This window comes from Rasamsonia byssochlamydoides (genome assembly GCF_041956645.1).
Source record: "Rasamsonia byssochlamydoides strain NRRL 3658 unplaced genomic scaffold VTN77scaffold_30, whole genome shotgun sequence".
Classification (NCBI taxonomy): Eukaryota; Fungi; Ascomycota; class Eurotiomycetes; order Eurotiales; family Trichocomaceae; genus Rasamsonia; species Rasamsonia byssochlamydoides.
Genome location: NW_027192413.1, coordinates 1 through 15,860, shown reverse-complemented (window position 1 = coordinate 15,860; position 15,860 = coordinate 1). Strand labels below are relative to the sequence as shown.

General features: G+C 48.7%; 3 protein-coding genes across 3 annotated transcripts; 1 reads left to right on the top strand and 2 right to left on the bottom strand.

Annotated features, from left to right (window-relative positions):
* Nucleotides 1–94: 94 nt before the first annotated feature.
* On the top strand, nt 95–1,631 carry VTN77DRAFT_4377 (uncharacterized protein; the record flags this gene model as incomplete). Its single annotated transcript, XM_069420429.1, has 2 exons — nt 95–495; nt 566–1,631. 2 exons carry the CDS (start codon nt 95–97, stop codon nt 1,629–1,631), a joined length of 1,467 nt encoding a protein of 488 aa, XP_069277770.1.
* Nucleotides 1,632–3,375: 1,744 nt separating this feature from the next.
* Nucleotides 3,376–5,340, bottom strand: VTN77DRAFT_4376 (uncharacterized protein; the record flags this gene model as incomplete). The annotated part of the gene is made up of 3 exons (XM_069420428.1): nt 3,376–3,677; nt 3,743–3,787; nt 3,849–5,340. 3 exons carry the CDS (start codon nt 5,338–5,340, stop codon nt 3,376–3,378), a joined length of 1,839 nt encoding a protein of 612 aa, XP_069277769.1.
* Nucleotides 5,341–12,356: 7,016 nt separating this feature from the next.
* VTN77DRAFT_4375 (uncharacterized protein) lies at nt 12,357–13,799 on the bottom strand (the record flags this gene model as incomplete). Its single annotated transcript, XM_069420427.1, has 1 exon — nt 12,357–13,799. The coding sequence occupies one exon, from the start codon at nt 13,797–13,799 to the stop codon at nt 12,357–12,359; it is 1,443 nt and encodes a 480-aa protein (XP_069277768.1).
* Nucleotides 13,800–15,860: the final 2,061 nt, after the last annotated feature.

Genomic DNA, 15,860 nt, shown 5'->3' with positions numbered 1-15,860 from the left:
TCGACCCAGTTGCCCGCCTCCGCAGCTGATCTCCTTCCCCGACCATTCTCTTCTTTCTTTGTCAACAGTTCAAAATCTGTTTGAACGAGAAACCATGACTGGAGCAATGAGATCTGTCTGCCGCGGAGCGAGATCGCTGTCGTATCTGCGGCAATTCTCGTCCACAGCCGCCAATGGCTCTCGTTTATCGCGGAGCAGTGTTCTGCTGCAATCCGCCAGCAGCAGCGGCGTCCGCTCCTCCGCATGTCGTCCTGTAATCTCCGCTGGCGCCAGCAAGTCGCCCATTCACCCAGCGGGGGTCAGATATGCATCAACCTCGCCCGTTGATCCGACTACGTTGAAACGAACGCAATTGTACGACCTTCATGTGGACCGCGGGGCAAAGATGGTGCCCTTCGCGGGCTTTGCGATGCCGTTGCAGTATCAGGACCTCTCGCACGTGGACAGCCACAAGTGGACGAGGGAAAAGGCAAGCTTGTTCGATGTCAGCCACATGTAGGTTTCATCCTTCCGCACACAATTCAATCATCATCAGTCTGGTCTGTGTTGACATAAAAATCACCAGGGTTCAGCACCGTCTGAGCGGCCCCGGTGCACTCCCGCTCTTGATGAAGGTCACTCCATCTTCCCTCGATAAACTGCCTAACAACCAGTCGACATTGTCGACATTGCTCGAGGAAGGAACGGGTGGGATTGTCGACGACACGGTCATCACGCGTTTGGGCCCCGATACATTCTACTTCGTGACCAATGCCGGCCGGCGGGATGAAGACCTGGCCTTCTTGACGGCAGAGATTGACGCTTTCCGGGAGAAGAACGGCGCGGATAGTATCAAATGGGAGATTCTCAGTGATCGTGCCCTGCTGGCTCTGCAGGGACCGTTGGCGGCGCCAGTCCTTCAGTCCTTCATTTATACGGAGGGCGAGAATCCGGCAGATACGGACCTGAGTACCCTGTATTTCGGACAATCGCGTTCGCTGTACCTCCGGCTTGCTGATGGCTCCAAGACGCCGCACCGGCTCTTCATCTCGCGGACGGGATATACGGGCGAAGATGGATTTGAGATCTCGGTGCCCACTGAGGGCGCACCGTCCCTTCCACGTCAAGTCGCCGAACTTCTCCTGTCTCGGCCCGACGAGGTGCGCCTCGCAGGCCTGGCAGCGCGAGATTCTCTGCGCCTCGAGGCCGGAATGTGTCTTTATGGTCAGGACATCACAACGGCGCAAACTCCGCCGACGGCGTCTCTGGGCTGGGTTGTCGGCAAGGACCGTCGCGACACTTCCTCGCCATCGTCCAATTTCAACGGAGCCTCCATCATCCTGCCCCAGCTGGCATCACCCGGCAAGACGCTGTCCCAACGCCGCGTCGGCTTCACGATCGAAAAGGGCGCCCCCGCCCGCGAGGGTGCGATCGTCGTGGACCCTAAGGACGGCAAAACCCAGATCGGCGTCATCACGTCGGGACTCCCCAGCCCGTCCCTGGGCGGCACCAACATCGCCATGGGGTACATCAAGCAAGGTTTCCACAAGAAGGGAACCGAGGTGGGTGTGCTCGTGCGTAACAAATTGCGCAAGGCAACCGTCGTCGGGATGCCGTGGATCGAGAGCAAATTCTACCGACCAAAGGAGTAGCGATTCAATAGGCAATTTCAATTTAGGTAATCAATGACAACATATGTTGACCCTTTTTTTTTTCCCCTCCCCCACACCCTTTGTTTTTGGGGCGACAAAAATCCTCGCTATCTTTGTCGTCATGTTTGCAAATGGAGAATATCGAGAGTAGTGCAGGAGTCTTTACAAAACTCGCTTCAACCAGCCTAGATTTCAACTATTTTCCTATGAATGATGGATGTGTGTATGTGTGTGGGTTGTTGTTTTGTTTCATAGCTTAACCTATCCTCCTCCTTTATTATTATTATTTTTATGGCGATGGTCTAGGTAGACTGGTAGAGTAGAATTCCACATTCAACATAATGGACTGCGAATGCAATGAAATGCAATGCAATGCAATGAACAAGTCACTATTGTACCTACATACATACATCCCACCTACCTACATACATCCCACCTACCTACATACATTAGGTATGTAATGTAAGTCACTGTCACTGTAAGGTTGGTCGCTTCACCAGCTAAACAGAGAAGACAAAAAAAGAGAGAGTTAGATTCTAGAATCCCTTTTCTTTTTGCTCTGGAGGACAAGGAAGAGAAAAGAAAACAAGATAACAGGAAAAAATAAAAAAAAGGAAGGGAAACATCTTACGAGACTACCTACCTATCTCCCTCTGTCCCTTTTCTCCTTCTCTTACACATATCCCAGTCAGTACATTACAGTAGCAACTACCTACTCCCTTGAGCCTTGAGAAACTACAGTACCTGAATAGATACCTGACCTTCCAGGGTTAGTTAGGCAGGTAAAAAAAAACCTTTCTCTATTTTCTATTCTATGCCTATACCTGCAAGGCTGTAATGTAACCACAGAGAAAACCCCTAGTTAGTGGCGAAATTACTACTACTACCTAATCTAGGCAAAAAATGTGACTGTCACGGTGCAGATACAAATGTTACTAAAGTTACAACTATACTAAGGGCGGGATGCTTTCCATTCTTTGGTAGGTTCGGGTGTGTTCAGAAAATTGCCTAATCCGGTAGGTTCCGCTATGCGCAACAACCTGCCAAATATGCTTCAGATGGGAAGTATGTATACTGAAAACAAACCAAACCAAACAAACATGGCACATGAGATTACGGGGAAAGGCCAAATAGTACGGCGGGGAAAGCATACATCCTACATGTTCATGATGAGACTGCTTCCTAAAAGTGGATTAAAAAGAATGATGATGATGATGATGACGAATGATTTCATTCTATCATCACCCTAGTAGAACGCCAGTCCAGCCTCTACAGATTTTGTGAAAACAAAGAGGAAAAGAAACACGCCAGGTCTATTGCCCACGATAGAAAATAATGCCAGCCAGGTCATTGCTCTTGTGATTCAGAAAACAGCCCCTGTGGATCAAAGTCTTCAGAGATAAGAGACTTTATCTGGCCCCACATTCTTGAGATCAGATCAATTCAGTCTGGTAGGTCATTACAGCAGCGTGGGCAAACAAGACACATAATAAGGGTATCAGCATGAACAGGAGATCCTTTCTCGATTAGAATATTTCGTAGCAATTTTTCCTCCGATCCTCTGCCAATAAGAGAACATGCATGTCTTCTCAACACTTGCTTGAAACAAAAGAGAGACAGACATGGAAAACAAAGAAAAGAAATGTTACACATCTGAGAGGAAGAGGGACAAATGCATTGCCCACTGGCAGTGGTCTGCGTTTTAACGTCTGACCTGAATTCGTCACAGCAACTGTGCGCAACCTCAGACCTCAACGTGAGAGTTGCGGCGTGAATTCGCACGAGAATTGGCGCGGGAGTTGCCACGTGAAGCAACGTAGCTGTTCTGGCGACTTCCCATAGCCTGGCGGAGACGCAAGTTCTGCTGGGATCGGGCAAATGAGTTTGCTCGTGACCCAGTAGGCAACCGTGCCAGGCGGTTCCCATGAGCATCCATCTCTGCTCTCACTTCGGAAAGTTGTTGGGCGAACGGTGACCTCTTGCGAAGAGTCGGTCCGTACCAGTAAATGACATAGACTGCCACTACTAGGATAAATGAGATGCAAACTATTGAATCGGTGTGCATCAGCAACAATGATCTGCAAGAACCAATGTACAACAGAGCAACTTACACAGAATCGTAGAGGCGTATTCAACATGATCCTTTCCGCCAATGTCTATGAACAGCCAAGTCAGCTTTCATTTCAGCTTGCAAATGCAGTCAAGGGAGGAACTCACTCGTAAAGAATGGAGTGGCCGGAACGGTGAGAACACCCGCCAGGAAATCTCGAGACCATCCGTTGCCACCGGTGGCCGAGGCTGAGTAAGGACCGTAGGCGCAGATCATGTAGTCGATGGTAGCCATGTAGATGGAGTAGTTGGCGATTCCGACAATGGCAGAGAAGACCATCGTTCCGATCCAGTGAAGTGGGGGTCCCATGCTCGTCCAAGCGAATCCGATGAGGCCGATGGGGAGACACGGCGCGGTGTACAGAAGCCACCACAAACGGGACTCGTATTGAGCCATTTCATCATCTGGCTTCAGCCGACGCTCCTTGATGTTTCGCTTGATCGCAGGGAAGAAAGAGAACCAAGCAATGGTGTATCCGACCAGGATGGGAATGAAGGCCAGACCCAAAGCAACATCAGAGAATCCCCACTGGGCATAGACGAGGGAGAATGACTGAATAAACATGAAGATCAGGGCATCGCTGAAACCACTCAGCAGAGACAGCGTAAGGACGATGGGTTCGGTAAGGAACATTTTGAAGGGACGGATCCACGTGAGCAGGATCTCCTTCATGGAGAAGCGATCCTTGAACGGGACGAGCTCATTGGGACCGTAGACATTCGGTCTCTTTCCACTCTTGCGCAACTTCTTTGCAATGTTGTCTATCATGATGGTGGAACGGGTTTCGGGTACGAGGAACAAGTGGAGAAGTTGAACGAAGCCGCCGAAGATGAGCTGGATCCAAATACACCAGCGCCATGCAAGGTACTGCTGGCAAAAGCCTCCCACGACAGGTCCCAGGACAGAGCCTCCAACAGATGAGAAGACGACAAAGGCCACAGCGTACTGCTGTTTATCAGCCTCCCACATATCTGCAATCATCCCGAGCGTCACCGAACCACCAGCAGATGAGAGACCACCCAAGGCACGGCCGACCATGATCGAGGCAAAGTTTGGTGCCAAAGCGACGGGCAGCTGCCAGATGTTCACGAGGAATAAACTAGCCTGCAAGATCGGCTTGCGTCCGAGTTCCTCGCTCCATGGAGCCCACAGCTCACAGCCAAAGGCGTAAAGGACCAGGAAGATCATAGCACCACAGCGGGCAGCCTGCTCAGAGACATGGAATTCCTTGGAGATACCACCCAGAGCGTTCGAGTAAAGACTGGTATTGAAGTTCATCGAGATCTGAACCAGGAAGATGACAGTAAGGATCATCCATTTCTTCCAGCTTGGGAAGGAATAGCCCAGCTGATCGTAACATTCATCCTCTGTGAGTTCGACCTTGTCTTGCTCAGGGGTCTGTTCAACCTCGGTAGTGGTAGTGCTGTCACCTGTCCAATGAGGATGGCGCTGATTACCATCAGCCACGACCTTCTCTGCTTCATCAGGCTGGACAGCAGTCACGTCGGCTTGTGTCGCCGAGGAGGCCTCAGAATCACGAGGTTTCTCATTGCTGACGACAGGCACAGCGGTCACATCAGTATCAGATGCAGACGCCATTGCGTATTGATATCGATATCAATCTCAATCTTGACCAAGCAAGGAAAGAAGCAGAACAAGACCACCACTTGAGATGAAAGCAATGAGCTAGTGAAGTCTTCTGCTCGATCAGAAGAAGAAGAAGGAAAGAAGTGAAGACGATCTGGATAAATCGCTTATGCAGCACAGCACATAGTAGGCAGTCCCTGTGAAGCAAGAGGGGATCGCCTACGCGGGTGACGCGGGGGTGAAGAGAAGACACGCGACAGAAGAGAAGACAGAGGCGGGGTGCGGTCAGGGAGCAAGAGTGACGCAGTTGACAAAAGAGGAAGGATCAACCCTAGAAGGAGCAGCACACCGTAACAGCCGAATTCTTTCTTTGTTGGCTGTCTTGGTGCTTACTTTCTGGACTAAACCTGAGACCTAAGAGAGACAGGGTGAGAGGAAGACAAGGCAAGGCACAAACAGTGGGCAGACGCGCATTCAAATACAATTCAATGCCGCATGCGACGCGGACAGTGCCCGGAGAACGACCATACTACATCGAGCCAGCACGGGGACGCCCGTGGGAAGGCCGGGGCCCCCGCGGGCGAGGAAACATCGACTCCTTCTCGAAAGGGAAAGCTCACAACAGCCATCCAAGGTCCCAGACTGCCCCGATGATGCCCTTCGCAAGGGGCGCAGGCGGGAAATTCCCAGTTGACGCCCCCTTCGCATCCTGAACCTTTCCCTTTTCTTTGCACGCAAAATTCTTCTCCTTCTCTCCCATTGGACTCAGCACGAGAGCGTTCGAAACAAGCGAGCAGCGCACCTCCTCCCGCATCTGTCGATTGCAGGCTGTTACGGTGTATTTACGATGTAATCTATGTAATGTCGATTACAGCAATCCGCCGGACGGTGGTTGGCCAGGGACTGGGCGGCCTCAGGCTCTCCGGTCCACCGCACCCGGTTGGCCCCCGATGCTCTTGCCTTGGCCTTCCACTCCGAATGAACCTAACCGGACAATCTAATTGTCATCGGGCGAGCTTGTCGTTGCTGCGGATGGCGGGAAACAGCGTCATTGTTCCCCAGCAGGGCCCGCGCTGCTCCACTGCCACTAACTGATTCCCCGCGGGAGTTGAGCCAGCACACGAGTTGCCTGATGGATCATCCAGTGGCAGACGCAGGTCATAGGATGAGTCGGCCCGAGTGAGCAGATCTTCGCAGCGGTCGCAAACTCTGATGCTTGCTAGGAAAATAGGATCAACACAAATCCCCTCCGATAATCCCGCAGTCGCAATCAAATCCGCCAAACACAGCACAGAATTCTTTTAGACGGAGAAATTTTCTCGAAGACCAGAGTATCACCGCAACTGGGCATCGAATCTGTTGCCAGCCGTCCGTCTTGAGAAAGTCGTCGCCTGCGTGATCAGCTCTTGGCAGCGTCTGGAATATCCGAACACGGAGACCAAATGAGACGCAGGCAACAGCCGCCATCTCCTCTTTTTCTTCATCAACGTGCAAATATTGTTGTGCAGCTGGACAAGGAGAGTCAACACCCCACCAGATTAGACAGTCCTATCAGCATGATAGGGAGCGCAGCGGATCCATGGTTGTGGTCTAACTGTGGGGTTTGGGGGAATGAACAAAAAAGGCTGCCCGGACTGCCCCGGCATGCGAGAGTGGGAGAGGACGGTGTTGTCGGCACAGTGACGTTACACAGTTGTTGGCCGCAGTGATCGGTCCTGCTTGCCCACAGCTCGGCAGGCCGATGATCTGTCGGCTACTGCAAATGACGGCATCAACAGGAATCGTTTTGTCGCGGACTCGGATAGCGCCAACTGATCCCCACCTAGAAATAAAACGGACCACTTCGTACATAGTACAAGAATCAGATATTGCTCATCGAATTACACCGCTGCCGTCGAGCGGTCTGCTATTTGATTGAGAAGTCGTACAGATACGAATGACAGTCGGCTACGGACATCCTCCCCGCAGAGCAATAAACCGAGGCTGAGGGAGGGATGTCCGAGATGGGATGATGATCCCGCTTGTGAGCATGGATCAAGGATGATTGAGAGTAGGAAACCAGGGTTGGCGGCTTCTACTCCGACACCGAAGCCTACACTAGACGTTCATATCCCTAGTTGCGACTCGCTACCGGACCTCCAGATAATCCTCTAACCAGGATTTCCCTACGTCGGAGTAGGTGCTTGTACTCCGTACAGAGTACATACGGAGTACAGTACATATATGCGGAGTAAATCGCCCAGTGGCCGGCGCCGTCGCAGAGCGGAGCGATTAGAGATGGAGACGCTAGCAGGGACCCAGCCAATGACTTTGCTTTGCCCTGGGTGGTATAAGCTCGTTTTTACAAAACAGCATCATTGTCACCATTGTCTCTATGCCCATTATTCCCATTGTTCATTGAGCAGTTTGTCTGCTCTGTCTAATCTGTCATTGTGTGTCGTTGACAGCGGCTGTTTGGGCAGTTACACAGTCAACCCACTGGGTCCCACAAAGTTTTCTAATTAACCATGTCCCCTGATCGCGGCCTTACATGCCGACCTCCATTACCTAAGGCATCGACAACGTCCTCACAGTGTAAACCTCAACCTTCAGGATAGGTTGGGGAACCCACGGGGTAAAGAAGGAGGAAATTTGATGGATACACGGCTCCAGATCGCCTCCTCGAGCCACACTACGGAGGACATCTCCCCGGTCAGATCCGAATGGATGGATAGTCAAGTTACCACGGAAGGCGACAGAGCAACCTAAATGGAAAACTGAAGCATGAAACGATGACGCGAGCCACTTGAAAGTCGCAGATTAAGCACCCTCCCAAGTTATTCCTCAACCGACTTGCGATAAATCCCTAGCCTGTCGATACGATACAGGCTCTGTACGTATCGTACTTGTACCATGTTCGGATCTGGAACTAACTTCAACTGCTACTCCTTAACTCGGCAAATTTCGAAAGTCCAGCAGATTCCAAGCATAAACTTGGCGTGGCAATGGTATCTCTCAGAATAAATTGGTCTTCAACGCTTTTCCATCCAATAGTGGGTAGAGGGATTCTTTCCCCCTTGCTTGCCGACAGAAAGCTTATGTGCGACAGTGAGGAATGGAAAGCGGAGGATTGGCATTCGACAACGGTCCAGCCTGATCACTCTGATCTGATTCTGGGCTCCAGTCTGCGCTACCCCAGATCGTCCCGTCCCACTGATCGAAAAATCAAGTCAAGATTCTAGACTATCTCGCCGGCAGGTCCATATGGCACAATCATAACACCCCTAGATTCGAATGAGATGGCACGCGCCACAGCTGCAGCAGTGGCGAAGCCAGCATGAGTCTGGCCGCAAACCTGCATTCCGACATCTACATCAGCATTTGAACTCTGTGCACGGAAAAGGCAGCCATGCATGCCGGATAACGTCGTATTGTGCTGGTCTTTTTTTATTTGCTTCCATCTTCTGCCAAAGATGGCAAATGTTGCTCACTTGCAATTGTTGTGAGAATTGTGGCGTTGGGCATATGCAATGCCGATCATTACAGAGCAGCCTACAGAGTACGACTCCTTTATGCAAGCACGGGTCCAGGTCTGCCATCTGGTGCGACGGATTTTTCTTCTTTGTTTCGTTATCCAATCGACGAGAAGACTGGGGGCTATTTTCTGATGCTATTCCGTATTTGTTATATTGAGTACCTACTGACAAATAATTTTGATTTCCACATCTGCAGACGACAGTCATAAGTCGGTCAATGGCCACGATATCGGTGAATTCCGACACCCTGTTGCTCCGTTTCACGCTAGAAGTTTCGTTCTGGCTTCTAGAGCATCTGAGATTCCATATCCAGCAGGACTAGCCACTGCTATATTTAATTGGACTCGTCAGCTACTCAATGCCGATCATGCAAGCTAGGCAGACGCATTTCTGATTTGAGTCTCAACTCGACATGGCATGATCATGCAGGGATCTATCCTTCCAGCTGGATCTGGAAAATCGCTTCGATCAAACACTATTACCTTGTTGACAGGTTACCAGTTGGCAGGTTCACATTCGGGTGAATGAGGCAATTGTGTCTTTTTGCGAGATGCAACGTTCTTCTGCAGTCCAGATTAAATTGAGAAGCAAGACAGACCAGCAAAACACATATGTATGTCACTGTTGGGCTGTTGGGCCGCAGTACTGTGCATGCTACGTACACAGTTGCAGCGCCATGATTTTGCCAGATTAGGAATCACTTCGAGACCAGCCAAGAAGAGAAAATCCCTCTTACTGCAGAAATTCACTCACCACGCATGCAAAACGACGAGACTAATCAGGTGAAAGTGGTTTCAGCGGCCCCTTGACGATGGAATCAAACATATGAAGAAACGAAATGCGAGGGGAGAAATTTTAGCAAACGGTAATCGTCATTAATCGACTGATGCCTAACCTGACGAAGTAAGTATTCATATGCCCAAATTCCCCATTGATCTTAGTACCGAGAAATTTACTTTCTGGCACGGTCCGTTCAGCATTCAGCTGTTACAACTTGCCACCTCGTTGAATCTTTATATAGTATAGTACCTTGTACTCCGTACTCAACAATAACTAATAAGTGGATCGATTAGTGCTAACTAATGAAATCAAAGGAATAGACAAATCTGGGGCAGGCATGCCAGACATGGAAATCTCGCGGGGCAGGAGTCTGACGGGGCCGAATTCAGCCCACGCTGCCAGCCTGCCCTAAGGACGGGATGGCCGAGGCGCTGACCCCGAACGATCTGTCTCGGAGTCTCCTATACTCCGTACTCCGTCGGAGTAGACGAGTTTCTCAAGCAGCCCATGGCAAGTGGCAAGTTGCAACAATCCATCTGATGATGATGATGACGATGATCCGGATGATCGGCATCAAGGATGGATCATTGGATTCAAACGATCAAGCCACCATCCGGCCTTCGGGTTCGGTTCCTTTTTGCGGGTGAAAACGGGGCTAGTTCTGCAGAGTCATTTTTGCCGTTGGGCTTGATTCTTTCTTTTCTTTTTTTTTTCCTTTTGTGGGCTGACGATGACAATGACGACGACATTGTTGTCAGCCATGAAGAACTATCTACTTCCATTTCTTCATACTCCATACGAGTACAGAGTTCTCTCAAAGGACTACGGAGTATGAAGATCCTCATGAGAGAAAAAAAATTATGGCCCCCGCTGGGGTATGTAGTTACAGCCTTACCAGAAGGCAAATCCTGGGTGACTGGGATAGGGCGTCCTTAAGGGTTAGCTTTGTCGATCCCAACTAATCCGTCAAATCAGACGCCCAGTCGAGGCAGAAAATATGTAAGAATAGAAATAACCTTGTAGAAGTATACTCCGTATAGCAAGAATCCTTCTAGAAAAAAGTAGGTGTCACTACCATAGCGATAATCATCATAATTAATAATTAATAACAACAATAATAATAATGTTACTGCGTTTCTACTCCGTACTGCACTGTCCAGTGTATGTAAGTTACGCAGGCAGTACAGTACAACCTTCCTTACAAAGGCACAGAGTAACATGTGCCTGTTTAAAAAAGAAAAGAAAAGAAAAGGTAAGCAAGGGGGCAAGAAATAGTAACGCCATGTGAGCGAAGGAATGTGTGAGTGACTAAGTGAGTGATATATTTGCATACATACAGCAAGCCACGCGATAAGAATCTATTTGTTCGAGAACTTTGCTTGCCACCGAGGAAGGAAGGGATTCGCGAGCATCATAAGGACTGAGTTGGGACGACAGACGGTCTAGACTTCATCTCCTGATTCCTGTTTTGGTCTACATAACTCTCTCTCTCTCTATCTATCTATGCCACAGTCCTTACTTACTTACTTACTTACCTCCTACCCTCCTACGTACTACTATACATGTAGATTATGTACATACATACCTAGGTGCCTAGGTAGGTAGCTAATTGATTGATTGATTGATTGAGCATCGATCGATCGAACCAGCAAACAGCGCAAAATTAAATAGAATAAAATTAAAAAAAATACTACTGATCTACATCATGTGCCGTACGATACCATGCCCTGTGACTTCTTCAGCTTCGAGCTTCGTTTCAAATATCCCTTTTTTTTTCTGCCCCTCGTGATCGATCGACGCAAGGGAGGCATACAGACTGATCAGACGAGACAAGACCAGACCAGGCGAGACTGGTTCAGAGTCCAGACAGTATCGGTAACTAACTACCTACACTAGTAACAGGCAGTAACCATTATAGCAGGGAGTAAGTATACTACAGTACTCTCACTTACTGCTTACTGCGCAATTGATACCATCAATTCTATAAGAAAGGAGTACAATATGTGATGAGAAAGAAATGGTGAGTTGGGCAGCATGAGCAAGGTAAGAAGAAGAAGAAGACTCGAGCAATAAATAAATGAAAATAAAAAAAACCAAAAATGGGGCAAAATATAGGACACTACTGATATACGACGTGACGTACGTAGAGAGGAGAGGTGTCGAGGCTATTGCTATTCTATTGCTTCTCTATCTCTTAAATAAAATGAACTCTCATTATTCTTCTGTCGTATGTACTGTACAGTACGTGCAGTTAACTTGCATCTGAAGTAATGCTGTACACACCTAGGTAGGTAGAAGGACGTCCGGGTATCTATCTATCTATCCCATCACATGCGATCAAGAAGAAAAGAACCCAACAACACCCAACACCGAGACTGAGAGTCTGAGAAACAAATAGCAGCATAGCAACAGACAGACAGACAAAAAGGGTATTATGTATGGATAAGACGCGAAGGGAATCAATCCAACAACGACCAAAAAAGCCCGACCTGACCTCTAATCTAACTCTTGCGCCGTATTCAGTTCTGTTCAATCCATTTCATTTCGTTTCATCATCGATCCCGATACCTCGTAAACTTCGTTCGATGCATTGACCAGTGACTCCTTCAATGCTGATGAAAAAATGTGCCTGTCAAGTCGTATGTATGAACAAATTCCAGATGATTGATTATAGTACAATCGTATCGTCCCATTTCGGCAGTCTTGTCCTCATTGCAAGAGTCCGCTCGTCTGTCAATACGCAGCAGCAGCCTCGATGGCCTTGATCGGCGAGCCATTGAGCCAATTGCCGGAATGATAATAATGCAGACGAGACTCAGAGTGACAAGACTCCGTACAACGGGCATGATTATTATGGTGGTGGTCCTCTGCGAACCCATCGTTGGGTAGATACGATGTTTTGACGGCAACGTTGTTGCGTGCTATGTTGCTGTTCTCGTCATCTCCGTCTTCGCTGGAGTCTTCGTAATCCTCAGCTGCTGCTGTTAATAACTCGATGACTGATTCGTCAACCTGACGGGTGTAAGGACAAGGGTGATAAAGACCGTCAGTATGAGGAGATTCCTGCTCAGCTCCAGTATAATATCCGTCGAACCCAGGACAAGGAGCATACTCCTCAATGACCAACCCGTCCACCTCGTCATCAAAATCGTCTTCTTCTTCTTCTTCTTCTTCTTCTTCTTCATATTCTTCTTCTTCATATTCTTCTTCTTCATATTCTTCATATTCTTCGTATTCTTCGTATTCTTCGTATTCGTAGCCAAAAGCCGCATAATATCGAGCGATGTACTCAGGATCGTCGCAGCCATAGTCACCATCGCAAATAGGTAGGAATCGCGGCGCCTTCATCGACTCGTCGGATTCACTGAGCTGGTGATCAGGATGACGATTGGCAGAACGTCCAATTAACCAAAAGTCGTCGTCATCGTCGTCGTCGCTGAAGCCACAGTAGTCGCGCTCAGCTTCCGCCGCTGCTCTCGCGTCTAGCGCGACTTGGGAGGCGTAATCGCCATGATGAGCACGGACGCGATGGGCAAAGCCATAAGTGTAGGGAGGTTCTACCACGGTGCACATGGCAAGACGGTTTCGCCAGGCATGGCTAAAGCTGAGAGAGCATGATTCGACGGCTACTTCGGTATCATCCCACTCAGATGCTGCAGTAACTCCCTCGGTTTGCGCGGCCACTGCGTCGATCAGCGACTGACTGACGTGACGACGAGGAGAAGGACAGCCAGGATAAGAAGGACCCTGTCTCACTGGCCCCTTACGATGGGCAGTAAAACTCATCTTGGCGAATCCCAAACTGGGCGAACATGACTCGACCGCTACCTCATTGTCATCAATATCATGACTATCACGCCCGTCTCCCTCCTGGCCAACTTCTCGGTTCCAGTCCTCATTCCCAACGCTGTCCATATCCGTCGTAGTCCGCGAGGACGCAGCAGACCGAAACATACTCCCCAAGACGCTCGACGAGGAAGCCGTGTCGGAGACCGGGCTTAATCGTCTCGTCGGACAAGGGGTTTTTCGGATATACGTCGAGCCGACCATCTTGCCCAAAGTGGGTTCCTGCGTCGTGAGAGACGCATGCCAGTGGCAGCGTCGGTAGACCTTGTGTTTGTGGTTCTGAGGCCAATTAGGAACGTTGACCAGCGTATTGACAAGATTGTAGTCCATATTTTGCTGGATTTGTTCGTCAGAATCCTTTTTTTTTTTGCCTGGGACGGGGTGGTGATCCAAATAATGCCCAGCTCGCGTCTGCTGGAAGAGTGTTTTTCGGGTGGTACTGCTCAGGTGGAGGGCGAAAATTGTCTCCTTTGAAGGTAGGACTCGTCGTCGGTCTCAAGTTGTCGGGCCAGATGAGAGCTGGACGTGCAGGAGGCAGAACGTGTTGATTCTGCCGAGCGCTGGAGGGAATTGGAATGGAGTACTCTGGTGAATGCTGATTGAGGCCCTCCCATCCAGATCGCTCGTGTTTATAATAGTCGTCGTTCTGCTAGTTGCAGGGACTGAGGCAGCTGTAGCTTCAGCAGCACGTGCTGGTTTTTCACGTTTCTTCTAGCATGCAGGACGCACTCTGTTGGCAATGCCTGTCTCATAGTCAGCAGATGTCAAAGAATTCTATAAGGGGGAGCGTGAACTGACCTTGCCCAGACACCAGCCTGACAAGAGCATCCCAAAATTTCATCATGATGGCGAGTAAAGATTGAGAAGCTGATACTCGCAATCTCACTTTGGTAACACGCTCTGCTCAAAGTATGCACACACACCTGGGCACACAACACTCACAATAAAAAGAAGTGAATCTGCAGTCAGATGTAGGCTGAATTGAACGCTGTGTTATATAGTGAATAAACAAGACACGAAGCTGATGGAAAGGGTACTTATAAATAACGGAAATGGGTAGAGAGTAACTGAAACTTGTAAAGATGAAAGAAGAAGAAGAAGAAGAAGAAGAAGAAGAAGAAGAAGAAGAAGAAGAGAGACGCTGGTTGCAAAGTACCTAAGAATGATCTATGCCTCTTCATTGTTGAAGAGTGCACAGCCATGTTTGTCCAGTTAAGACAAACAAGACGGGGACGTTCATCAGTTTGGCAGATATACCTCAGATAACAGGGCATGTTCCCGGTAGAAAGTCATTGTCTGGCGCTGGATGCCTTTTGTTGTCGGGCATCGCCGCCAGATAATTCCTCTTTGTGATCTCCTTTGAACTGTCTATTGTCCATTGTTGCAGTGCGTAGAATGCAGGGTTATCCATCTTCGTTCAACAAAGATACTGACAGGCTTGTCCTGGATGATGTAAGCTGCAGGATGCAATAGCCTTGTATGTCAAGGGTGGCCGTGTCATTTATATAAGTTATACAAGCTTCTATAGTAGGAGATGTGAATGAGGGCCTCGTCTCTATATCAAACGAGATCGAGATCTGTGAGGAAATCCTGGAGGAACTGTGAGAAGTCAAGTCCATCAGCACCAGTCGGTAAATGCTCTGTCGGTATAACACGTCCTTATATTGGTACCTGAAAAGAATGTCAGAAGCAAAAGACAGGGTGATATGGAAAAGAATTGAGTAGGTAGGTACCTACTTAGGTACCTAGGTGTCTAGCAGAAGACTCACAGACCAAACCCAAAACAGGCAAGGTCATTCCAGCTACGAGTGAATATCAAGTACGCAGTATACCAGGGTAGACAATTGGTCTCTGGAAGAAAAATAACAAAAAGCGCACATCCCTGAGTTAACCATACAATGTCATAGAATAGCAAAATCCCATGACATAATCGAGTATATAAATAGAAGGTACGTTAAATGAGCTTGCTGGATTTTCTTTTTGTCTCTTTGTATAAAACAAAGAATAGATGACCAGACCAGATAGTCATGGACTAAACAATGATTCGCGACCCTAACATATCCAGAGAAAGGTTCCCACAACACTGACAGCCCAGTCAGAGGGAAGAAAAGAGGAATATAGGATGTATAAAATAAAATATTGGCTGATGACCAGGGGTCACTGTCATCGGTGAAATACACAAAAGAACAGGAACAAAGATTAGACAAGTCCATAGCTACCGTCATTCCAGGTTATTCTATCGTCTCTGTTTTTCGGTTCTGTAATTCTGTTGATTTGATGGTGGCATTATCTCTGATAATAGCATACTCCCGCGGACAACCGATGGTATGGTCACTGACGAGTATACGTTGACTGGTTGGCATATCAGAACAGAAAAAAAAAAAAGGGGGG